This window comes from Parambassis ranga, chromosome 7 (assembly GCF_900634625.1).
Source record: "Parambassis ranga chromosome 7, fParRan2.1, whole genome shotgun sequence".
NCBI lineage: Eukaryota > Metazoa > Chordata > Actinopteri > Ambassidae > Parambassis > Parambassis ranga.
In genome coordinates this window covers 20285776-20310792 of record NC_041028.1, presented here as the reverse complement: position 1 = coordinate 20310792, position 25017 = coordinate 20285776, and the positions used below count along the sequence as shown (strand labels likewise).

Genomic DNA, 25017 nt, shown 5'->3' with positions numbered 1-25017 from the left:
AAAAGAATTCATATTTGATATCTTAAAATATTTCCTCTTTGTTCAGCAATGCAGAGGAAACAATTCCCTTCTCCTGATTTCTTTTCAAACCTTCACAGGTGGCAATTGAAATTAAAAAAGAGAATGAATAATAAATAGTCAAATAAATAATACAGCAGACATGAGTAAATAAGTTAATAAACCAACAATTGCAAATGACCTAAACAACTGCACAGCAATATTAAGAATGAATCTACAAACTAGTCTTGGATGTGCAATATCACAATGCTTTTATAGAATATTATCAACATTATTGAGAGGAGATGGGATATGTTCACTAAGAGAATCTGCTTAGCTCAGGCTGTGGACTGTTATTATCACTGTGTTCACTGCTCTCTGTATACCTGGAAATGCCCTGGCTTTGCTTACAGTAAGTGATTCCAGTGTGCTGTCACACGCTTTACATCCACACATCTGTTCGCGCTCATACCGTCAAAGCAACATGCAAACAGGAAACAAATGCAAAGAACAAAGGACAAAGTTCCAAATGAGAAGAATTAATTACATACAGTATCTAAGGGGTTTGGAAAGTAAGAGTGGTGTTGACACTGTGATGCAGCCTGCCCACCGTCACACCTCAATGCCCTTTACTGCCTGGTTGATGGACTCTAGCAGAGCCCGGTTTTCAGGGTTCTGGTAGCAGTCTTTGTTGGTAAACATGTGAGTCAGGGTCTCCACATAGCTGTCAAAGTTCTGTTCTGACAGCGGCTCCTGCTGAATACACACAAGACCAGATGTCAATCTAAACAATAAAGGCACCTTCATTGTAAAAGCAATATACTTTTTCCCTATTTTTGTGTGGTTTGTTTTTGTCAGATGTGAATACAGTAATCCCACTTGTGGAGCAAGAATCATATGAAAGCATAGTAAACAATCACCAGGGTAACAACCGACCTGTATAGGCAAAATTGTCACTCTTATCTCACAGAAACATGCAGCCTTTTCCCACTTACTGGTATGTTCTTGCATGAGGTGAAGTGACGTTGGTACGTATTTCCCAGCAGGAAAAGTACTGTACCATGGTAAAAATCCTACAAGTACAAACTAGTCAAAGTTGGACCAGAACAAACCAAGGTGTGAAAGTTCTAAGAAGTTTTAAAACTGCTACACTAAACTATGGTTTGAGGTCTCTGCTTCCATAAACATAGTGTGTAGGGCTGATAGGTATAGATACAGCCACTTGTTGACGTGGCCTCAGCCACAGTTATAACAGGTATACGGCCGACAAATTCTTAACTTTCTTAATAGTGAGTGATGTCACAAACTGTGTTTGCTGTCTTCCTTGTGGTTTTGTGCCTCTCTCTCGCTCTCTCTCTCTTTGCAGGTCTCTTTGCCTACAGACCTTATCTTATTGACTACACCAGTCTTTGCTGCTTAATGTTGTCTTATTTACTATTAAATTACTATTACTATTTATTAATTGACGATATATCCACTATAATATAATCACTGTTTCATCTTGCTCAACAACATCAACAACCTGTCATGTTTGCTCCCTGTAATGTATGTTTGTGCATGTTTGTTCCTCTCTCTCTCTCCTTCATCCTCTCTGTCCTGTCTACCTCTTCTTCTCCTCCTCTACCCGGCAGGAAGGTTCTCCTTATGAGTTGGGTCCTGTTCAAGGTTTCTTCCTGTTAAAGGAGAGTTTTCCCTGCCACTGAGTTTGTGGGAACATGCTTTTTTTTCCCAGAAAAAAGCATACTCACCATACTGGGCAGGCGGATGTTGGCCAGGCTGCGAATCAAAGCCTGACTCAAGCCAGATAGTTCCAGGAACAAGGCCTCATTTCTCTCTTCAATCTGTTTGTTTTCCTCCTCCATGCTTTTCAGGTTCTTCTCCATTGAAGAGATCTGAAGCGAGACAGAGCACATCCTGTCAGAATGATAGCTTAAATGGTGGTCTTGTGGCAGCAGTGCAGTGAGCTATGGAGCTGTGGTAACCTGAGTGTGCAGGTTCATCATGTCCGCTTCCATCTCTGAGTTGGACTCATTCAGCTCATTGATCTCCTTGTTAAGCTGCTTGATGTCCTCATCATTGTCCAAAACTGAGAGAGAACAATATCACACAATTGACAGCTGCCTTAACTGCTCTAGCTGTTGCTCAGTTTCTATTGCAGACAGTTACTGTTCATCTGTGGACAGCTGTGGCAACAGATGTATTAAACTCTTGGACACATTACACTTGGATCTTTTAAGTCCTTGCTAATGGATGGACTCTTCATGTTTTCATGTCTCTAGGTCAAAGAAAAAAAGACAATTTATTGAAGAGAAGAAAGTTCTGTCTCTTACCATCACTGGCTCTGAACTTTGCAGTGATGTACTCGTCTCCAGGGAACTTGGCTCTTTTCTTGTTGGCTAAAGCTCTAGGGCAACCTGAGAGACTGAAAGGTGCAGCTGTTCAGGATTCACTCATTCTAACGAGGCAGAGACTGTCCTTATTGTGTATGCTTAGGTGATTTTAAGGGGTTACATGAACTCTCTGAATACCTCCGGTGTGTCAGGAAACTTCCATTAGCATGACCAGAGCCATCACAGCCTGGTGTTGGGCATGTTGGGCCCTCAGACTTGAAGGCCTTCCAGGAGAAGGGAGCGCCGTTAAGAAGGCCTTCCTTCTGCCGGCGTGCTGCCAGTGGACACCCATAGGCACTGCGGTGGGTGGCATACTTCCCACTAATGTGGCCTAGACTGTCACAGCCAGGAACAGGACACCTGTAGATGGGCAGAAACAACCAGCAGAATAGAGCCACTGTAAAGTGTAGGTGATGCTATATGTTATGTAGAAAGACAAACACTTGTCTGAATGATGGTATAACCAGAAAGATGAATATGTTCAATAAAATACATTATTATTATGAGAGATTTGTTGTTTATATAGTGTTGAAGAATATGAGCTCCTGTGGTCAGTAAGGTTAATAAATCACGCTTACAATTTCTAACATTAAATGTGGATTTCTTGGCTGGTAAGAGTAACTAACTAAGGTGCTCACTTAAGCAGCTCAGAGTCTTCCTTGTCATCCTTAGTGGGGGTTGATTTCACTCCACCTTTCTTCGCTCGAGGGCATCCAGACAAACTGGCAGTAGTACAGAGGAAAAGTCAAAAGAAAATCATAAACTCGAGTCATGATACAATGATTATTCCTTAAAATGTGTTTTTTATATGAGGTGGACCCAAAGGGCAACTTGTAGTGGTCATGGAATCCACAACTCTAGCCACCACTCAATCATCATAATAAGCCCCACTGGTATGGGCTGAATTAAAACTGAGCACCTTTTGCTGACTGTGGAGACAGAGTTTCCCCAATTCTCCAAAAAGGCCATGAAAGTGCTCACACCCTTCAACTCTACCTAATTGTGTAGGTTTACTGTGCTGACTATTACCAAGCACAGATTATTTCATATTCTTTGGCAGGAATTTCACTGTCACACCCTTTACCTATACTAAATTATTCAGTACTATAATAAAGCAACAGTGTAACTAATTCTAATCCTACTGATTGGGAACACCTCTGAATGTGTGGACTCTAATTTCACCTTCATCTGCTAATCCCAGATGTTCACATAATTTTAACACTTACATATATGTGATACTTTATGTAACCTATACTAAACTTTAAACATTAAAGTAATGTTAATTTAAGTGAGGTATACTAAACTAAAGATGAACCCCACCTTCTGTGTGAAGCATAGTTTCCAGTGATGTGGCCTGATCCGTCACAGCCTGGAGTGGGACACCTGAGACACACAGAGATGCTCTTTCAGTTCACCTTACATAAGCAGCACACTGTAGGCAGAAACCACTTGTTAAATAATTTGGGTTTTCACTGAATAATTTGGGATCAAATGAATTATGATTTATTTGGACTATATTTCTGTTAGTGTTAAAAGGAGAGCAGGGACCGAGCTGTAGCTGCACAGTGCTTAGGGGACATGTTGGAGGTGAGAGACAGGAGAAAGCACACATACTTTAGTTCAGCTGTGTGGGCAGCCATGAGGGTCCGAAGTGATTTATCAGCAAGAGGACAGCCTGACAGACTGGAAGATAGGTTAAAGAGAGAGAACGTCAGAAAACCAGACTGAGAACAGGATGTCCGAGTATGAGTGAAGGAAAGAGCCAGACCCTGACCTGGACTACAGAGCCAGGACAGGACTGACTGCACACAGAGGAAGGACAGAAGTTATTGTATTATATGAAGTAGAAGGCGGCAAAGATTCTGAACGATGACTGTGTGTGTGTAGTGTCAACTTAGTCACCCGGTCAGAACTTACAGTAAGTAAACATTAGTAGTTTTTTTGTCTAAAGAGTTGAAGTTCGCCATTTGAATGCTTTTTTGATTTATTTACTTGGATGAATGTCATCTAAGAACTAGTTTTGTAAAATAATCTGGTTATCCAGACATTTGAAAGAGCAGTGTGGTAAGGCAACCACTGAGTTCTTGGGGAAAGAAATGGTTAATGATTGACTGGAATTATTGCACAAAATGTTTTGCATTTTCTTTAACATTACTGAGTTGTAACGTTGAATTAGCCAAAGAAGAAATACCATGGTTTTGACTTAAAACATTTAAACCCGAGGACACAGATTTATCAGTGACCCCTTGTAAATCGAATTCATTCCACAAAATAAAATCATGCCATGGTTTCAAAAATTAACCAGGATCACATAAAACAAGGGAGAGAGAACCCACACCAGTGGGTTGCAGTTGGCACATGGGCTAAAAAACAACCACCAGTTGTGCAGTACCCAATTGTGTTTGGATGAGTCGCCTTATCTTATTATGTCTTAGTGCAGGTCTTACCTTCGATGTGATGCGTAATTGCCAGTAATGTGTCCACTGCCATCACAGCCTGGAGTGGGGCATCTAGGGCCAAAACCATTCTCAAACATCAGTCCACTGCTTGTGACCACTTGTAATATTGTATAATATATGTTATATACATTATATGATCTGTTCTTCATACCACAACATGAATTGCTTTAATTTTATTTAGTTTAAGTTGTTAAAACTGTAACTTACACTAGAAGATCTTTTTTGCTGTCCTTGGGCTGAAACTTAACCTTGAAGCTGCTGGTAGTGACCTCGCCAGGGTACTTCCTGTCCTCCAGGTTCTCCTGGTCTTCTTCCTCACATTCAGATGAGGTGTAAGAGTGAACCGTGTACTCTACCTGAATGAAGGTAAAACAGGTTACCCAAAAATTTAAGCTATGTTCAGGTCTGGGATGCCAGTAAGGCATCTCATATACATTGTGAGGGCACAGTACCTCTTCATGGTTTTCTTCTTTTACTTCACTTGGTTTGGTGAAATCCAGGGGCCCCTCCCACTCTGACTGAGTGGGGCCCTGAGACAAGGAGGCTTCCATATGCTGTGAGGAGGAAGATGAGGAGGACGAAGGCTCTGGATGCTGCATGCCCTCTTTCTTGGTCTTCTTCATACTGAGGTCCAAGGTGCCATTCTCATCCACCTCAATATCTGACTCCTACAGAGTGTGAGATACAGGAAGTAACGAAAATATCATAAAACATGATAGTGCCATATGTTATGCACTGAGGCAAAGAAGAATGTGTACCTTGGTGCAAGAATCCCTCGGCTTGTTGCTGAGGGTCTCTGGTCTCTCCCAGCAACGGGTGGACAGGTTAAGGATGGCTGTGGCTGCCATGTGGGCTGCCTCTGCATCTTGGCTGTAGTCATAACCACCGGAGGATGAGGCGTTTTTAGAAAAGCTTCCTGACACGCTCTGACTGGGTGAGGGTGGCTTAGGGAATGATTTAGCTGTGTGCACATAGAGCGGAAGTAATTTATTAGAAGTGCTGTGTATCTTAACCCTGTGTGTTTAATATTAGTTGTGCAGAAAACATTGGTCCAATCTAGTTTATATCTATGAGCTGTATTCCTGAGAAACAAGTCCTTTTCATAAGCAGCTGTTATGTATCGGCCAAAAGCTGTTTACTGTTTAATTTACTGTGATACAAGCAAGGTAGGCAATTGTACATGAACATGTGCCAACCCTGAGGGCTGATAAACTCTATCAAGATGACAGCCTAGCAGGCTTTTCCTACATTAGATGATGAAGGCCAGTGGGCTGCTTTTACATTAGACTATCCTGTCATTTTTGTTCCTTTTCAGTGAGACTAAGAGCAGAGCTTGTGTGAGCTTAGTATACCTTAGCCTAAGCTCACAAAAGCACCAATGCTTCCTCTGAAACCGTAACATTTTATGAGGTATTAAACCACCTTGGTTAAGTTCAAACATTAAAACTTCTGTGTAAGTTTAGGTAACTGATCATTGTTTGGGTCAAAATAATCCTTTTAGCAATATTTCTTTCAATTTGTTCTAACACTAAATTGAGTAGGAGGTGAAGTGTGAGAGTCTTACATTTGAAGGCTTTGGGTGATGTTTCAGGGGTGCTGGGTGTCTTTGGAATGAGCATACGCTTTCCAAACACCTGGACATCAAAGCTTGCATAGTCAAAAGACACCTTGGAGTACTTCTCCAGCTCCTTGGCCAGGTTAGCCCGAGGCGTGGTGGTCGCTGTATTGGGCCGGTAGCTGCCATACTGAGGGATCTCCAGCTGTTTCACAAAGCACATGGGCCTGGAGGGAAAGTTAAGTTCATAATTCCCACACAGACATGAACATACGTTTGTTAGTGTCATAAACCTAATCACATGTCTCACCTGAGTACTCTGTCAGAGTTGGATGAGGGTTCACTGGTCGCAGCTTGTAAATGGACCTGTTTGTCCTGATTCTTGTTCAGCTTAGCGGCTGCTGCGATGGGACAGCCAGACAGACTGACAAGGGGCAGAACCACATGACTGGAATTAACTAAGTCTCTCATTGATAGGCAGATATTTCAATAATGGAAGAGTAGTACTGTATATAAGTGTGTGTTAGTAGTATTAGATGAGGTTGAGATTTTTATGCAACATCAATTATTTCATTACTTTGGAATTAATAAATGTAATTCTGACAAATCAGATTATGTGTATTATTTGTAACAATGTGTGTGTGTGTGTGTGTCTCTGTGTGTGTGTGTGCGCGTGTGTGTGTGTGTGCGCGTGTGTGTGTGTGTGTGTGTGTGTGTGTGTGTGTGTGTGTGTGTGTGTGTGTGTGTGTGTGTTTTATTAACCTGCGGTGTGTATTGCGATTACTATTGACATGGCCTTGGCCTGTGCAGCCAGGAGTGGGACACTTCAAGACGTTCTCATGCATGGCCAGAACTAAAGACATACAGCACATACGAACTTAGGTCAGAGTGTTTAGTTTCACACCAGTGACAGTAGTTGCAGATATTAACAATAGAGGCAACAGAAGTTATACTATAAGTTGTTTTAGTAGTAGCTGTAGAGTAGTGGTAGTAATGACAACGTAAAAATAAGTGTTGCTTAATGCTGGTGTCAGTGTGTACTCACTCTCTGGAGGGATTCTGTCTTTGTGAGGACATCCAGATAGACTGCGATGGTGGGGGTACAGTCCAGTCACATGACCTGTCCCATCACACCCTGGTGTTGGACACTTTACTTCCTTCTTTTCTGTATAGAAGAGGGTGGAATTTAGGGGAATATTAAAATTGGCTTAAATAATATGCACAAAATAAATGGTCCTATAACCAGAAAGAAAAAAGAGATGGTTCAACTTTCTCATCTTTTGCTTTTATTGTCCCAACATGTTTAGCAGCTTGTGTAGCAGTAAGAGAAAAGACACTATCAAAATGGCAGGTATGTTAAAAATTCAGAGGTGCAGTAAAAAGGACAGGGATGCAGGGATGTATATTTTAGAAAACCCTGCAATTATGATTTATTCAGCCGATTGTGAGTTTTCTTGAAGATGTATCTCTGCTCGTCCAAGCAGCTTCATCAGTTCTGTTTTGTGGAGAAACGTGGTTTATATGTGGTGGAGGACCTCAGTGGGTGGTTCTACGCATCTAAGGGTATGTGGTCTATACATCAACATCGACAATAACGCTATACAGCTGATTATTGTGTTTATAGGCTATGTTAAGCAGGCTACTGCTGAAAGGTTAACACTACCATGTTTTAAAACATGAATATGGTTTACAGTTGAGAGCATTCATTCAAAATTAAGAAAAGTAATTCAAATGTAATCAAATGTAATCAGTTACATTTCTTTGATAAAGTACCTACAATAGTGACACTACTATTATGGTGGATTCCTTGTTATATGTGTGCACTTTATGTTTCATTTAAATGACATTAGGTTCAAGGACAATAACCATTACCCTTTCAATGACCTGTACCATCCATCCACTGTACCATCTATTAACACGCTTCGTCCTGCAGTGCAGGGTCACAGGGGGCTAACTACAGGTCACCAGTCCATCGCGGGGCAACATACAGACAAACAACCATTCGCACTCACACACACACCTACGGGCAAATTAGAGTGACCAATTAACCTAACCACCATGTCTTTAGGAGAAAACCCACGCAGGCGCAGCGACAACGTGCAAACTCCACACAAAAAGATTGTTTGTTAGTGTAGCAGTGGGTGTACCTTTGCTGTAGTGGGTGCTGCGACGTGCCACAGCAGCAGCCTCTGAGCTCTTGCTGGAGTTACTATATGGTTGGTAGTCTGGTGAGCTCTCTTGGCCCCCTCTTCCCTCCTCAGCCTTTAGGGCAATGGCCTGCTCCAGCAGCCCCAGGTTCCCCCGAGTCATATCCCAGTTCTCCGAGTCATCTGTGATACCTGATCCCTCTGAGACACGGTCCTGTTCCTCACCTTCTTCTTCCTCCTCCTCTTCATCATCGTCATCCTCCTCGTAATCCTCATCATCATCCTCCTCAGAGCGTACCTCTATCACCACTGTAGCTGGAGAGGCTTTGTTGGAGTCTTGGTCTTCCTCTTCTTCCTCCACAACCTCGTCTGCTTCTTTAACCTGCCTCTCGTCCTCCTCTTCTTCTTCTCTTTCCTCTTCCTCTTCCTCCTCAGTCATGGGGGTGCTAAGCTTTTCTTCCCTGAGTGACACTTCAGTTTCAGATCCCTGAGTGCGTGGACTCATAGTGTAAGGTGTGTCAACCTCTTGGACAACCTCTCTCTCCACCACCTCTTCTACTTCTTCCTCTTCTTCTTCTTCCACTTCTTCCTCGTCATCATTGTCCTCCTCTTCCTCCTCCTCCACCTCCTCCTCTTCTTCCTCCTCCCCTCTTTCACTCTCACTCTGCTTGTGTTTCAATTCTTTGGCCTGATTGTTGTAATCTCCACTTGAGTACTGGTGATCAGAGTTTTCCTGGCTGATCACTTGTCTTTCTACCTCTCTCTCTTCTACAATATTCTCTATTCTCTCTTTTTGTTCTTTATCTGCTTCCTCTTCCAATTCCACTTCCTCCTCCTCCTCCTCCTCCTCCTCCTCCTCCTTCTCTTGTGTCTCTTTAGGCTCTGTAATACCTGTCTTTTCTTCATGTTGCTCTAATGGCTGGTCCTTTATCACCAGCTGAGCATCTTCCTCATCCTTTGTCTCCTCTGGCTGGAGATCCTCAGGGAGAGGTATTGACTTGACCTCCTCACTTATTTGTTCACTTTCAGTTTTGTTCTCAGTATTTGAGGTGACGCATTTGTTCTCACTATTGTCATCCAGAGGATACGCTGCTATTTCTGTAACCTTCGTAGGTGCCAGTAAACTATCTGTGTAGAAACAAACACAAAAGTTGCAGATTGTTTGTCTGACATTTGTGCATGGTCTCTGGACAAATGCATTATGACCCTGTAGTTGACCTTATAAGTGGGTTTTTAGTTTCTGAGCACACTTTGAGCATTACAGGATTTTATTCAAGAATGGGAGCTGTCTAACTATTCAGATGCCACAGTCTTAACAAAGCAGTCCTGTCCTTGCTGTCAAACTCATCTTTGATGCTGTCTGGTGTCAACTTGTGATTTTAAAAGGTTAATGTAAAATTGAAAATACTCTTTATACTTTATTGCCTGGATTATCTGTCATGTGCTGGGACTGGGAGCATGCTGGCTATCATCTAGGCTAGTACCTTCAACCCCACTTGATTTGGACTGTTGTGTATGACTGCCTGGATGTAATGGCCACACCTAACTGACCTGCACACACAAACCAGCTTATAAGGCTGTAGACACTAATAATGTTGTTTCCATTCCAGATACTTATTCTGCTAGACCAGTTTGTTTTCCTAACACATCTGCCATTCTTTTGCACCATGGACAATTTAAAGATAAAAACCTCATACATTTCTGTCTAGCCCCACATGTTTCCATATGTCTTCACACTGACTTTTTCAGAGTATTCAAGTGTGATTTCTCTCACCTTTTACTGTTGTTGGCTTGCTTTTTGTTTTGTTTTTCTTCTTGTCTTTGCTGTCCTCCTCCTCTGTGTCCTCCTCCCTATGTTCTTCCTCTTCCTCTGCTGTGTCACTGTCTACAGCAAAACCTTGATCAGCTGCCTGTTTGGCAGGCAGGTTCCTCCTCTTTGGAGCAGACTGGTTCTCTTCAGCTTCAGCCTCCTCCAGCTTCCTCTTCTTCACAAGCGGACAACCTAGAATGCTGAGGAAAGGATGGTATGGAGGTCAACACTGGGATAAACACAATGGCAAATGTCAAAATATCTAAAGAAATAATAGTTACATACTCTTTTCATATCATACATACTTTGTTCATGCTTATCAGCTGTCTAATATGCAGAGTTTTGATTTTTGACTCCTACCTTCTGTGTCGTGAGTATCTTCCACTTACATGGCCCTTGCCATTACATCCAGGGGTGGGGCAGCTGCTGCTAACACACAAGACAAATATACCTTTTATACAAACATCACACCTCATACGTTCTATTAAGGTGCAAAGTTTTTTACCTTAATTCCTGCTTCAACTCTTGTCCAACCACTTCTGATGACACTAAGAGTAAAGCAGCAGGATAGATACAGAAAAAAATGAATATAGAATTATAAAAAAGTATTTAACTTTAAGTGCAAAGAGAACAACATTGTTACGCTGTGACCCCAGCGATGACCTGCACGTAGGATTTAGTACCATCTGGTGGTGTGTTTGCAGGTTGCATGCATTTAATTTGACCAAAGGAAATTACTTCCGATTCTGCTGTTTCTTCACCTCCTATACTATGAATGCAGGCATCACCAGAGCTGGTTACAGGTTTACAGAGCAGTTTACAGCCTGTGAATTGATTCTTTTATAAGTGATTCAGGACATGAATGTGTGTGTACTGACCTCGGATGCCTTTGGAGCGGGTTCGTGTTCGTGTCTCTGTAGTGTCTTGACTCATCTGAAAAACAGGACAAGATTGATGTATGAGAAAGTGATACACTGATCATTAGATAGATAGATAGATAGATAGATAGATAGATAGATAGATAGATAGATAGATAGATAGATAGATAGATAGATAGATAGATAGATACTTTTTCACTTAGTCTCTTTCTCTCTAGCTGATTGGCTTCCCCTGGTCCAGCGCTGGCTCAGTGTCTGAACATGTTTTACTGGATGAAGCAGAACACACTCTTTATAGTGAGATAGAGAAAGCATAATACACTTTCACAACAGTGAGCTGCTGTTTATAAAACCTGTCTCCTAATTTATGTAAGAAATACATGTAATGAGATGCTGACTAACATACAGTGCTGTAGCATCTACAGTCCATGTTACCAGCAGCATTACTAGGAAAGTAACAAAGAAATTAAAAAGAAGCAGTTTGAAAACACACATTTGGATTTTCTGTAAACCAATGCTTGCTCTTAGTTGTGAAAAGAAGCTACTAAAACTAAGATTTGTATTATTTAAAATTTGCAAAAAACGTAATTCGATTAACTTTTGGAAAATTTAGTGCTCAATGATAGTATAAATAAAAAATCAAATAAAACATCAATTGTAAGCAAAATAAATACCGCAGAATTACTGTCAAACCTGCTATCAAGACTTAAACAACAACACTTTACCGTGTGGAACTTATTTGATTAAATGTAAGGGTCTTAAATACAGAACATATAAACGATGCTTTTTGAGTAGAAGACATTCTACATAGGACAGCGATCACATAAATCCGGATATAACTTCATACACAGCTACGTCCAACAGGACAGCTTAACAGTAGCAGTTTGACAGCTGTTGTCCTGTCAGTTTTGGGGATCTTCGACAGAGTCAGAGGTCTGAGGCGCCCCTGTAGCTGCCGGAAGGCTAAATGTGGGTAAATGTGCGCTGACTGTTTAGATGAAGGGACAATGAGAACATACAGTACAGAAGAGAAGGCTGCTCCTCGGTGACAGCGGAGATGTAGGCCGGGCTGCTCACCACACTGAGGCCTACCTCCTCCCCCAGACTGTTACACTGTCACAACACAAAACACGCAAAGCCAGCGGCCCCTCTGCTTTACACTTTTCCTAAACCGACCGTATCGACAGGGAACAGTTAACTAGACGGCACGAAACGCCATAACAACAGAGAGAAAGTCTGAACGTGCGATTTTTTTGGGGCCATGCATGAATTATTCTCCACGGAAGGGAAACAGTCTGAAAAGCACTCTGACATTCGGCTGGCCTACATATCGCCGCATCACGTCCTCCATGCTCGGTGTAAAATCCAGCGTGGAGGCCTCAAAATACCGTTAAATCAAACTGCTCTTTGTCATAAAGACATAAAGCCTTACCTTACGCTCAGACTATTGCTCTCCCCTCCCCCTCCGCTCCGACATCTCCGGGCAAGCAGACAGACGGTCACAGTTAACACTCTACACACTCCGACCGAGAGACCATCAGACCACAGCAGAGTAGACTCAATCAGAACGACCGCGGACACAGACTGAGTCCAGCACCCCTGAGCTTTTCAGCACCCCGGACAGAGCCAGCCGAATCTTCAGCACCATGGACAGAAGTCCCACTGCACTGCCTCCTGCAGGAGGCCAGCGGAGCTGCAGCCGGCCGCAGCTCATGGAGGGGGTCTGTCTGCCGGCTTGGGCTGCCGGTCAGTGGGCGGCTGGAGGTGGACATGTGTCAAATTGGCTATTTCAAACAGCAGCTGGGGGACGTAGGTGTATGGTGGGGGATTATCTAACTAAACACACTCTCTATTGAGTGAAATTTCACCTAAAGCAAGAAAAATGTCATCTATAAACCAAATAAAATAAACCAAACAGCTTCACATTATCCGTTCATGGAAAGTCAAGATAGTAGGTTAGGACTGAGGAGTCTCATGGCGCTACACTTTCTTTCCAGTAGCCTAAATGTGGTGGCCTGTGTTAGAGTCTGCAATATTCACGCTGACACTGGGTGACAGTTCATTCATTCATTTGCTCACTCACTCACTCACTCACTCACTCACTCACTCGAATATGGAATGAATACAGAATGTGTTTTGTCTACATGACAACGGTCCAGCAGTCTGTTCTGTGAATCCTCACTGTTTGTTTACAACAGTCAGGATAAGTCATTGGACATTTCTTTTTAGATCGGGCAACAAACATAAAACTCCTACTCCGGTAGCTGCGACAGCTAGGTAGACCAGGCTATAGCCTTGAAGGAAGAGTAGCTCAAAACAAAGCTGGAGGTTCACCACCATCATCATCACGCCTCGAACCGTTTTCCCCGCTCACACACACCTGCTGAAAAGCCCACTCTGGTCTCAAACCAAACGATGTCGATGTCAATCTATCACTCCAGTGCTTTCATTCAACCCAGACTTAATCCAGCTCATTTGAAAGCATAGGCTCCTCTCAGGCTGTTTGGTGTAGTTTTGCTTTGCTCTGCAACTGTTTGCTCTGAGTTCCTGTCTGAGTTTTCAGACTTCTTATCTGGAGTCAAAGTCACTGTTTTGCAAGTAAGTCTCAAGTGTTTGTCCTCAAGTCCTGAGTCAATATTGAGAAGTCCGAGTCAAGTCTAAAGTCCTAAACATTGAATTTCGAGTCATTATCACACATTCGATAAAACAAGGACAAATGAAGTCACAAAATGTACAAAATCTGTGTAAAAGTCCAACTAAAATTTGAAATTTGTAAGTGTGCTGACATTTCAGCACTATACGCCACAATATCAAGTTAAGTCCGTTATTTCGGGGCTCTATTCTACAATGCATTTGTAAAAGAGCAAAGGTTTGTCAGTCATTTGTACACGATAAGGGTGCAATATGAAAACTCACTGTAACATCTGTACAAGAACTAAGCTACAACACAGATGTCAGTAAATCACTTATAGTCATGAATAAAATGGATTTAATAATACAGTTTGCTTCTCATATTATCAATACCTTAACAGTGAGGTCATATTAATTTGATTGTGTACTGCATATTTGGACAGAATGCTACTTTAAAGACCGAGTGTTGATAATATTTTTTTAAATTTATTTTATCTGCAATAAACATAAACAAACAGAAGTAAAAAAAGAAAATAACAAAAAATAAACAAGGGCAAGCAAGGGTCTGTGAAACACCATATCTTCTCCTGTACAACTCCATTTTATATATACATTTAAACACATCCGAGTGTTGATAATTAAAGCATGCACAGTCTGTATCCTCTGCATGCATCTGTCTGTGTCTAAATCATCATCCAGGTTGTGATGCTGGGGGCAGAAAGATGTACTCTGTTTCCATCTGGCAGTAACCTATGAACTAGATGGCACACCCAGCACATCCATGCAGTACTACTGATCTTTACAGGCAATTAAATCCAACATACAAAAATGTTTATCTATTTAGATAAAACTAAACTCACAAAAATACCAGGCCTGAGTATGTCCTTAAAAACAGGCCTCCACAAGGGCATGCACCACCTTTAATCACACCAGTTTTCTTACAGGCCATGAAAAATCCATGCTAGTTAAGTGTGCCTTGAATTGTGATAAATAACCAACAAAGTTGGTTAAGGTGATTTTGACTCAGCAGAGGTAACTCTTCTGGAGTTGTCCTCCTGTGTCAAACATAAAGCACCTGTTCTTTTAAAAACATTCCAGGTGCTGGATAAGCTGATAGAATGCCAAGAGTGTGCAAAGCTGTCATCTAAGCAAAGGGTGGCTACTAGAAAATAATAAAAATGAATAAAAACCATTGAATGAGAAGTATGTCCAAACTGCTACTGTACCTTAATTGTCATGTTGGTTATATCCTAATTGCCAACATTCTTTTCTTATTCCTAAATATACTTTCATGTGTCTTCTGTTCTTGTCCTGGCAGTCAATATTCTGTTCTTGTCCTTGGGTGAAACTTGTCTACATTCTACTCTATTAGATGTTGAGATCTTTGCAAAGAAAATACAACTGACATGTTTTTATCACATATTTCCCTGACAGACAGGTTTAGAGACATGCCCTGGTCCTGAAACCTTTGGGCTGCTCCTGAATTGTAAATCTCTCTGAGCTGAACTTGTTTCTCATAACAGAATATTTTAGTTAAAGTCATGTCAGTTATATGAGCATCTGCATAGGAACCATTTGTTAACAGGTAGGCCAGAGAGAGAATGTTATCAGATAATCTATTTCTGAGATATTTAGGTCCAAAAACAATTGCCTCAGTTTTGTCTGAGTTTAATAGTAAAAAGTTGGAAGTCATCAGCATAACAGTGAATGTTTATGCCGTGCTTCTGAATTATATTTCCTAGAGGGAGCATGTCGAGGGTGAACAAGATCGGTCCAGGCACTGAACCCTGTGGAACATCGTGATTAACCCTTGTACGCGAGGAGGAGACATTGTTAATATGAACAAGTGGAATCTGTCAAATAAATATGCTTTAAACCAGCGCAGTGCTGTCCCAGTTACTTTAATCTCATGTTCTAATCTGTGTAGTAAAGTGCTGTGATCTATAGTGTCAAAGGAAGAACTGAGATCCAGTAGAACAAGTACAGAGACAAGTCCACGGTCTGATGCCATGAGGAGGTCATTGGTGACTTTAACTAGTGCTGTGGTTCCTGGTTCAATTCTGACTGGAACCTTCCTGTGTGGAGTTTGCAGGTTCTGCCTGTGCCTGTGTGGGTTTTCTCCAGGTAAGCCGGCTTCCTCCCACATTCTAAAGACATGCTTAGGTCAATTGGTCACTCTCAATTGCCCATAGGTGTGAGTGTAAGTGTGAATGGTTGTTTGTCTGTGTATGTTGCTGTGATGGACTGGTGACCTGTCCATGGTGTACCCTGTCTCTCACCCTTTGATTGCTGGGATAGGCCCCTGTGACCCTGCACTGCAGGACAAGCGGGTTCAGATGATGGATGGGTGTTTCTATGTAGGTGATCAGTTAACTGACTTGCAACCACCCATTTAAGCATCTTAAAAAAATAAACAGGTCTATAGTTTGCTAAGATGTCTGGGTCCAGTGAAGGTTTTTTTAAGTAGAGGTCTGATAACAGCAGTTTTGAAACACCTGTGGTACATATCCTGTTGTTAAAGATAAGTTGATCTGATCTAATAAGTTGGGTTAGATTTATTAATGTTGAAGGTCAGCTCAGGAAGGTCTAAGAGCAGGAAGCTGTCCAGAGGTGGATTAGGACTAAACAAGGTTTCTAAAGATGGCAGCATACTGGCTGTAGTGGGGAGATCATGGTTGATTTGTTCTCTAATATTAGTGATGTTATTGGTGAAGAAGCTCATGAAGTCTTCACCACTAAGAGCTGCAGGAATATGAGGCTCCACAGAGCTGTGGCTCTTCGTCAGCCTGGCTACAGTGTCTTGTTTTGCTCTACTAATGATGAATAATAAGCTGTTCTGGCAACTATCTCTCTGGCCCCCCTGGGATTCATCTGATTTAGAGGAGTACCACTTCCTCTTTATCCGTCTCGATGGTTAACTTGTGGACAACATATAGATCGGTTTTAAGAAAATTATTGGTAGAGACAATTCAGGGATCTGATCCCCTGTTGTAAAACGCTGAATAGTTATTACTGTAGTACCTCCGCCAGCCTGCGGAGGCATGCTAGCGTCTGAAACTGCCCTAATACACAGAGAAAGAAGACGAAGAAGAAGAAGAAGAAGAAGAAGAAGAAGAAACAACAACATCAATATTCCAGGTGAACCTTTTTGTTAACTCACAGAAACAGTCCGTAGCTTTAGCTGTACCGCCACATTCTAAGACACAAATCTCTGCCATGTTGAACTCCGTAGTAATACGTTACCGTTACATAACTAATGTTATTGCCAAGCGAAGTCCAGTTAGCATAGATAGAAAGTTTGCTATTTGTTTTATGCTAGTTAACATGGTAGTAAGTTATCGCTCGGTTAAATCCTCCCTAAATGTTATAACGTTCACGGCTCTGTTTCTTCAAGTTAAATGTTTTGACATGGGGCTGCTGTTCAGAGCGTTTGATTATTGAAAACTTTAGAGTTATATAATGTACAACTGACTGACCACACTTATTACCTGTCCAGCCAGTTGGTGCCAGGAGTCTTAAAATTAATGATTAGCATTTGTAATGCAGTCATTTCAAAGGTTGCAGTATGCTGGTATACATTTTGTAGTGGTTTTGCGTGTGCAGCTGCAGGATGGACTGGTCCAGTAGGCTGGAGGTGTGGCAGGAGCTGGCTGAGAGCTGTGGTCTCATAACAGTCCAGCAAGCCGTACAGCAGGTCTGGAGGCTGCTGCTACTCTGCCTGATTTGCAGATTCTACTTCAGACTAGGTGAGCTGCTTAGACTGCATATCAGCCTGCAGGAACCTGCAAAGAAAGACATGCTTAAAGCTCTTCCTGCTTTTGTTTTTTTAGGAGCGGCGTCCACAGTGAAGCATATTGTGTCTGCTTTGGCTGGGCTACTTAGCCTGTATCTGTTCTTTGAGGAGAACATGGTGTGGGTGCTGTTACTTGGTTCACTCTGTTACCTCATTCTGCTGCTCAGCCGAAACTCCAGCAGCAAAGGGCTCTTCCTCTCAGTTATCATCCTCATCTACCTCCTGATCGGGTGAGAAAAGACTGCAAGAAACACTGCCTTTATACTGTTAAAAACAATGCTCACTCTCCACAAAGTACTCAGAGAGGAGAACTGATATAATCAATTGATGCTGCCTAGTTAAGTTACAGCAAAGACATTTAAGAAACAAGACAATTGGCTGAGCAGTCATGTACTGTATCTGTTTCACACTGCCCTGCCTTTTTTAGCAGACTAGCAGTGAGTCTAGTGATGTCTATAGTGGCAGGGATCAAAATGTTTTATTTCAAAATTCTTATTTTGTTTCTTTCGTCCCATAATTAACAAATTACATATTGCACACATAAGCTCTATTATCTCATTTGGCTAACATTTACTTTGTACTGTTTATTATTTGAATCATGGATCATGTTAGCTGGTAAACCTGGCAAGATAGCCAGCTTCATACAATACTCTACATGGATCTGGTGTTGGTTACTTCAAGGCAAGCCCTGGGACTTTGGTTGAATAAGATGCTTCAGTTAGGTAGTTTCACACTGAGGCAAAGCACTCTGAAGCGATGATAACTACCACATCCGTTGGGTTGTTCAATTTTTAATTTGTGAGATATATTACCATATCTTCATGTTTTATTTGAGTGTGTCAAGAGACCAATAATGATAAAACACATTGGAAAGTGCAAAGTTCTTTGTGTAGAATTATGATATCTGTCACTTTCACTGTGTTTCAGAGAGTTGCATTTAATTGATATGGTGACTTGGCATAAAATGAGAGGTATGTATTACATCTCTTCGCTTAAATTGTTTTTATATTTTATACAATCACATTTCATATTGTAAGGATTTAATGTAGGCAAGTAATACTAATGAGGTTCAGTAGAAGTCAAAATGATCAGCTAAGTGAATGCAGTGTCTACTAAAATGTGTGTATGTTTTAGGCTCTCAGATGGTAGTGGCCATGAAGGCCATCTCTTTGGCTTTTGACTTGGACCGAGGAGCAGTGGGCAGTTTTCCCTCCCCAGTGGAGTACCTGGGATATGTGCTCTTTGTGGGTACTGTTGTCTTTGGCCCTTGGATCAGCTTCTCCAGTTATAAGAATGCAGTCGAAGGGACAAAACTGGTTAGCAGTTATCAGTTTCTGTTGCTGTCTTTCATGTATAGTGCAATAGTTGTAATTATGTGTTTTATCCTCAGAGCTGGTTGTGGCTGTATAGTTCCTCCCTGAGCCTTCTGAAAAGTCAGATCTGTCTGCTGATCTCTACCTGCATTGCCCCGTACCTCTTCCTCTTGTTCATTCCCATCTCTGGAAGCTCAGTGACAGAGAAGTAAGAAAAACCTTTTTCATTTCTTCTAAGATAATGTGTGTATTTAACTTGTATTTGGTGTGTTGCTCAGGTGGCTGCGTGCTTATGAAACAGCAGTATCCTTCCACTTCAGTAACTACTTTGTGGGTCACCTCAGTGAGGGCACCACTATGCTAGCTGGAGCAGGCTTCACAGAAGAAAAAGATAGCATCAGATGGTAAGTTTTAGTTTCAGGTGGTGTATTTTAGTGTAAGGTACAGTCATTTGGGGGTTATAACACATGTGTAATGCATGTACACACACATGTACTCATACAGCTAGTTTAGTGTGTGTGTTATTCCCAGAATAATCTTATAACAAACAAGTGGTGACAAAAGATAACAATAGGTATGTGTCAGCCAAAATAGCAGCAAACATCCAATTTAAGTCTTCCTATTTCTCAAAAGATGCTCTGAGTGGCTGGAATTTTTATTAGTACAATCCCCAGAACCATGTATCTCCATGTTAATTGTGCAGGGACATGAGTGTGGTGAAACCTGTCAATGTGGAAATGCCTCGCTCTATGGTGGTAGTGGTGACATCCTGGAACATCCCAATCTCCCGATGGCTAAAAACCTGTAAGTTCCAGTCTCTCCCCCACATACATCATAGTTTATCCGTTTTTATGAAATTAACATGAAAAACTGTCATAGTGTTGTGTGCTTACTGAGTCTTGTGCTCCATTTCCCTCAGATGTCTTTAAAAATGCTGTGAAACTAGGAACTTTCCCAGGCATCTTGGTGACGTACACAGCCAGCGCCTTACTGCATGTTAGTAACCTGATGCACACCACTGTTCAGAGCCCTCTACTGTATAGGTGGCCAGAACCATGATAAGTATGGGATCATATGATCTCCCATCATCCATTACTGCCATGTGGCTTTATCAGTTGACAGAAATACAGTATAGCAGCTCTGTGCAGTACATTGTAAGGGTGACACTAATTTTGTGTTAATAGATGAAGATAAATAGATACTTTATAGATTCCCAAGGAGAAATTTTGGATATTATGTGTGAGCTGTATTCACAGTGTGAGGAGTGATGGTGACTGTCTTTTTCAGGGTCTGAGTTTTCACCTGGGAGCTGTCCTGCTCTCGCTGGGATTCATCACTTATGTGGAACATGGTGTGCATAACATTACTTTTTGTATGTTAGTGTTAAACATTGAAAGGTTTTAGAGCTCAGACCTTTGTCTGCACAAACTACTATACAAGAAAATTAGAATATTATACAGAAGTCAATTATTTTGTATCGGTTATTTCAAAAAGTAAAACGTTAAAAATACAGAGAAGCTGAAGGCTGCTCAGAACACCCTGGGCTTTAGTAACACCTCAGCATTGCTGCAGTCTCATGGCTTTTATGTCGCACCAGATTGGTAGTTTTTTCGATTTTTTCTGGTGAGGGAATTCTGTGATCTGTATACAGCTATAAGCTGTATAGGTTTTTTTGCAATCAGAAATTGTTTCTAGGTGGTTGACCGGAACGTGTGCATATACATAAAAGGTTAAATAACTATAATAATAAATAATGAAAAAAACAAACCTGTAGGGTAGTTTAGTGTTTTATTAAACACTTTTTTTTTTGTCTTCAGTTCTGAGAAAGAAACTTGCATCCATCTTCAGTGCCTGCATCCTGTCCAGGCCGTGTGGTTCTGACTGCAGCCATCAGCACAAGAAGGTACAGCTTCAGCTCATCAGCTGAATGCCTTGCTGACGTTGATGGTGTTGTGATACTGTATATGCAGTAACACAGGGCCCTGCACCATACATTTTGACCAATATTAAAAGTTGTCACGTAGCTTCTACTGATAAATGATCTCTGCGTAGAGGACAAAAAAGAGAAAATCCCAGTAAGTTGATTTTGGTCAAATGAACTAGAAGTATTCAGATGATCAGATCTTCAGTGGCTTGTTCCATAAAAAAGGTACTATGGAAGACATTTCTGTGCAAGATCCACAGCTGAGCTGTTCTCTCTTTGTAGGAATACTGGGTAGTGCTGCTGAACCTGGGTTTCAGCTTCCTGGCCGTCTTCCATCTCACATACCTAGGCTCTATGTTTGATGCTGGAGCTGATGAAGAAGCAGTAGAGGAGGTAAAATATTCACACCTTTCACAAACTTTCTCAGTAGCCTGTTGTCACGTTCCGGCTAGTCTAGGGCAGATGGGAGGAACTCGAAGGTATTTATGTTTTTACTCACGGTTGTGGTGCAGTACAAATAATAAATAAATTCTCAAACAAAACTCACAACCAAGAAAATAAAAACTACAAAAGTTATGAAAAGAAAACGAGCAGGAACCCTGCTGGGGAATTAACAATAGGAAAGGAACAATCTAAGAAGAACACAAAACTACTCACTCAAGGGTCTATCAAACAATACAATAAACTAAAAACTACTCTAACAGAGCGAAAACACAGATAAGGCACAAACAAACTGAAAACTACTCCAAAGAGCGACCCACTCAAACACAAGAGGGGACAGCACAGCACAGCTAAGTTAAACACGGGTTTCACAGAATAACTCTTATTGTTTTAACCCAGTTCACACACAGCACCGGGGAGAACAACGAGCAGACATTACACAACCATCTCTCTCTCTAACAAGTTCTCCCCGCGAAGCGAAGTCTTGCACGTCCTTTTATAGAGGCCTCGTCGTCCCTCTCGTCCCATTGGTCCACGCTCTCCCAGACAAACCATTCAGGATGGTGTGTTGTAGCAATTTGCATATTCCCCAATTAAACAAATACATCACAGATCCCTGCAGTGTAGCCAAGTTACAGCATTCTGACTGAGCTTAGTAGTTAACCAGCTAGTTTTGTGACCCTTTGTAAAACTCAGTTCCACATTAAATGGTAAATGGTCTGTACTTTAATAGTGCTTTTCTACCTACCTCAAAGGTACTCAAAGTACTTCACACTACTTCACATTTACCCTTTATGGGTACACACAAACACACATTCACACACCAATAGTGCAACCATTTTTTGAGCAACTTAGGGTTAAGTGTCTTGTCCAAGGACAGTTCAGCATGCCACAACCACCCACATGGCTAGTAATATACTGATATTCAAAAGGTTTCTCACTGTATAGCATACAGGATGCACAACATATACAGCAATGCAGTTACTGTGGTTTTGTAAACTGCATAGTGCGGTTTACAAAACCACCACAGGTGTCACTATTATCAAGCTTAAAAAGTCAATCCAAACAGGATCCTTGATTATTTATAAGTTACAGTACTTTGTAGGGATGTCCCGATCCGATCACATGATCGGAAATCGGGCCCGATTACGTGATTTCAGACTCGATCGGAATCGGACATTACCTCCCGATCAGGACTCGGATACCTGTCACTCCGGTGCGTCGTAGCGTATAAAGTGTGCAAAGTCCGGCCGTCAGATTTAATATGGCCCGCGGCTTCTGTCTTAAAATGTGTCAAACCAACAGGTAGTTGTTATTTTTTAACTCATTGTGTGACGTTTACGGGATGTTCTGAGCAGACCACGGTCAGCTCGCTGTCTGCGTCGCCACGGTGCGTCACAGCGCTGCAGGGCTTGGACGCTGGTTACAGCAACACAGAGCTCTGAAGCTGCACAACACTGGTTCAACACTTCGACACAATTCACCACAAGACTAAACATGCTTATGAATACAACGTGCCATCAAAGAGAGTCCGCGTTGTACGAGTGAAGTTCTCTGCCTTCTCACTGGCGGCACTCGCTGCAGCGCCACCTAGTCTAGTCCTCTTGCCCAGTCCTCTTGTGCCATCTCTGCTATTTTATGTGTTTCTGTCTACATGGCGGCGTTTTTAAAATTCGTTGATGCGCATACACACACGCAAACGCGTGCGCACACAAACACATGTGCGCACAGGTGAGCCCACTCCCAGCAGCAGGTAGAGTGCGTGTTGTTTGGCTCTGTTGCTCATGACGTGCTAGTTGGTTTGACTTAACTCCATTGACTATGCTCAGATAAGCCATGGTAATAGGCCTACCACTACTCATAATAATAATATCAACATTAATATTAATATCATTAATAATAACATTAATAATAATAATAATGTTGATGATTGGGGGCCTTTCCAGTGTTAAATGTTCTTTAGAAATTAAAGTTTATTGATCTTTGAAAGGGTGTACTTGCATTATATGTCATTATCATTAGTTAAACATTGATTTGACAATATTATCGCAATAATTTCTCTTGGCAATTAATCGCCCAGCAAAATCTGTTATCATGACAGGCCTACACACACACACACACACACACACAGACTCGGACTCGAGGGCAAAAAAACCTGATCGGGACATCCCTAGTACTTTGTACTAGCTATGATTTATTTCCACGCCTTTGTACATGCCATTAGTGTAGTCTTTTATGATTTATCTGTTTGCATGTATGTATATTACAGGGATTTCTTTAAAGTTGGTGTAGTGTATGTGACATTACAACAACTTTAAAACAGTGACATATGTCTAACGTATGTCTAAACTGTTTTAACAGTTTTAACCTTTCATTCGTTTATTGATGCTCATCTGTTGTAAGTGGAGAGAGGCTTTACTAACCAGATTTGGTTGATTGACCTTTGTTTTTATTTTTACATAATATTAAAACTTTTCACACATTCACCCTTCAGGTTTTGTTGTATACAATAACTGTAATCATTGAACTGGGACATATATATTTAATAGCAGTTTAATTTGGGGTGTAATTAATTAGTGCTCCTGGTAATTGTGGCTGTCTTTTGCAGGGTTACACTGCCATCCACACCATCCAGAGGTGGTCTGATCTTAACTGGGCAAGCCACTGGGTTTTGCTCGCCTGCTGGGTCTTCTATCGTTTAATTTAGTGATGTTGTTGGAGGAGATGGGCAGGCTGGCAGACGCCAAGCACTTATAGAATGAGCTGGTGTCAATGAATCAAGAAGTTTGTTTGGTAAATGGAACGTGGATGTAAAGAGGATACGGAAACACTGATGGATGGCACCGTTTCAAATTGTCTTGAAACAGATCAAGGTCCAGTAATTTCATCACAGTTATATTGTGGAAGACATCACTACATAAGACCTCCAGACCCAAGAAGGCATTCTCTTTCTTTAAGCCCGTAGACAAGTGTGGTGCTGCTTTTAGAGGTGAAGTCCATGGGCAAAAACAATTTAGCAGTTCAGCATGTACATATGGGTCCATGACTGTATTTGTTAAAATAATTTCTTTTTTTATAACTATTTTTTGTATTTTTCTATTAAATTTACTTGTAAAACTAAATAAGATCTTGTTTTGTGATTATCTGATTGTTTAATAGCACTGACACAGAAAAGGTTAATGGTGTCTGTAGTTTGACATGGCACACTGAAATTGATATGTTTTTCTATGTCTACAATTTTTAGTATTGCCCTAAAGGCCTGTCTCAGTAATTTAATTGTACAATACTATTTTAGCTGCACTCATTGTAGATGTCAACAGTAGTGATGGCCAAATGAAGCAATGAAGCAGAATTGAACCACTTCATCAATTGTGTCGAGTATGGGTTCATTCATTCAAAGCTTCGTTTCAGTGACCTCTAGTGGTGAAATAGGACACAGTGTCTTATTACGTGATGAGTGTAACCAGGGCGTGTAATACATATATTTTAGTGAAGACTGATTAAGTGGTTTCGGTCATTTGAGTCTATAAATGTATTGCAGTAATACTTGTGAATATGCCTGGATAGTAATTCAAACATTTTTATTGTTAAACAATATTTTTTCCACTGTTTTGGACTGAGCTGGTTTCAGCAAAGTCTCACGTTACGAAGCAGTGTCGAGTGATCGAACCAGTCGTGT

General features: G+C 41.4%; 2 protein-coding genes across 2 annotated transcripts; one reads left to right on the top strand and one right to left on the bottom strand.

Annotated features, from left to right (window-relative positions):
* Positions 1 to 311: 311 nt before the first annotated feature.
* LOC114438166 (myelin transcription factor 1-like) lies at positions 312 to 12871 on the bottom strand. The gene is made up of 23 exons (XM_028409351.1): positions 12669 to 12871; positions 11428 to 11505; positions 11237 to 11291; positions 10864 to 10906; positions 10719 to 10784; positions 10323 to 10558; positions 8549 to 9676; positions 7447 to 7566; positions 7164 to 7254; positions 6712 to 6825; positions 6411 to 6628; positions 5605 to 5807; positions 5299 to 5514; positions 5054 to 5202; positions 4835 to 4897; positions 4002 to 4070; positions 3708 to 3770; positions 3026 to 3109; positions 2526 to 2747; positions 2328 to 2419; positions 1980 to 2083; positions 1746 to 1889; positions 312 to 753 (listed from the first exon to the last, which is right to left on the bottom strand). The coding sequence occupies exons 3-23, from the start codon at positions 11289 to 11291 to the stop codon at positions 610 to 612; spliced, it is 3624 nt and encodes a 1207-aa protein (XP_028265152.1). The 5' UTR covers positions 11428 to 11505; positions 12669 to 12871; the 3' UTR covers positions 312 to 609.
* Positions 12872 to 16956: 4085 nt separating this feature from the next.
* On the top strand, positions 16957 to 24670 carry LOC114439025 (protein-serine O-palmitoleoyltransferase porcupine-like). Its single transcript, XM_028410737.1, has 13 exons — positions 16957 to 17005; positions 17471 to 17613; positions 17698 to 17890; positions 18588 to 18631; positions 18795 to 18976; positions 19051 to 19181; positions 19252 to 19377; positions 19677 to 19777; positions 19893 to 19969; positions 20261 to 20324; positions 20791 to 20876; positions 21180 to 21290; positions 23947 to 24670. Exons 2-13 carry the CDS (start codon positions 17478 to 17480, stop codon positions 24043 to 24045), a joined length of 1350 nt encoding a protein of 449 aa, XP_028266538.1. The 5' UTR covers positions 16957 to 17005; positions 17471 to 17477; the 3' UTR covers positions 24046 to 24670.
* The last annotated feature ends 347 nt before the right edge of the window (positions 24671 to 25017 follow it).

Coding starts and splice junctions, on each gene's coding strand:
- LOC114438166 (XM_028409351.1), bottom strand. CDS start 11,291: ATGAGTCAAGACACTACAGAGACACGAACACGAACCCGCTCCAAAGGC. Junction 10,559..10,718: donor AGATACTCACGACACAGAAG/GTAGGAGTCAAA, acceptor TCCTTTCCTCAG/CATTCTAGGTTGTCCGCTTG. Junction 6,629..6,711: donor AACTCTGACAGAGTACTCAG/GTGAGACATGTG, acceptor CTTTCCCTCCAG/GCCCATGTGCTTTGTGAAAC.
- LOC114439025 (XM_028410737.1), top strand. CDS start 17,478: ATGGACTGGTCCAGTAGGCTGGAGGTGTGGCAGGAGCTGGCTGAGAGC. Junction 18,977..19,050: donor CAGTCGAAGGGACAAAACTG/GTTAGCAGTTAT, acceptor TTTTATCCTCAG/AGCTGGTTGTGGCTGTATAG. Junction 20,325..20,790: donor CATCACTTATGTGGAACATG/GTGTGCATAACA, acceptor TTTTGTCTTCAG/TTCTGAGAAAGAAACTTGCA.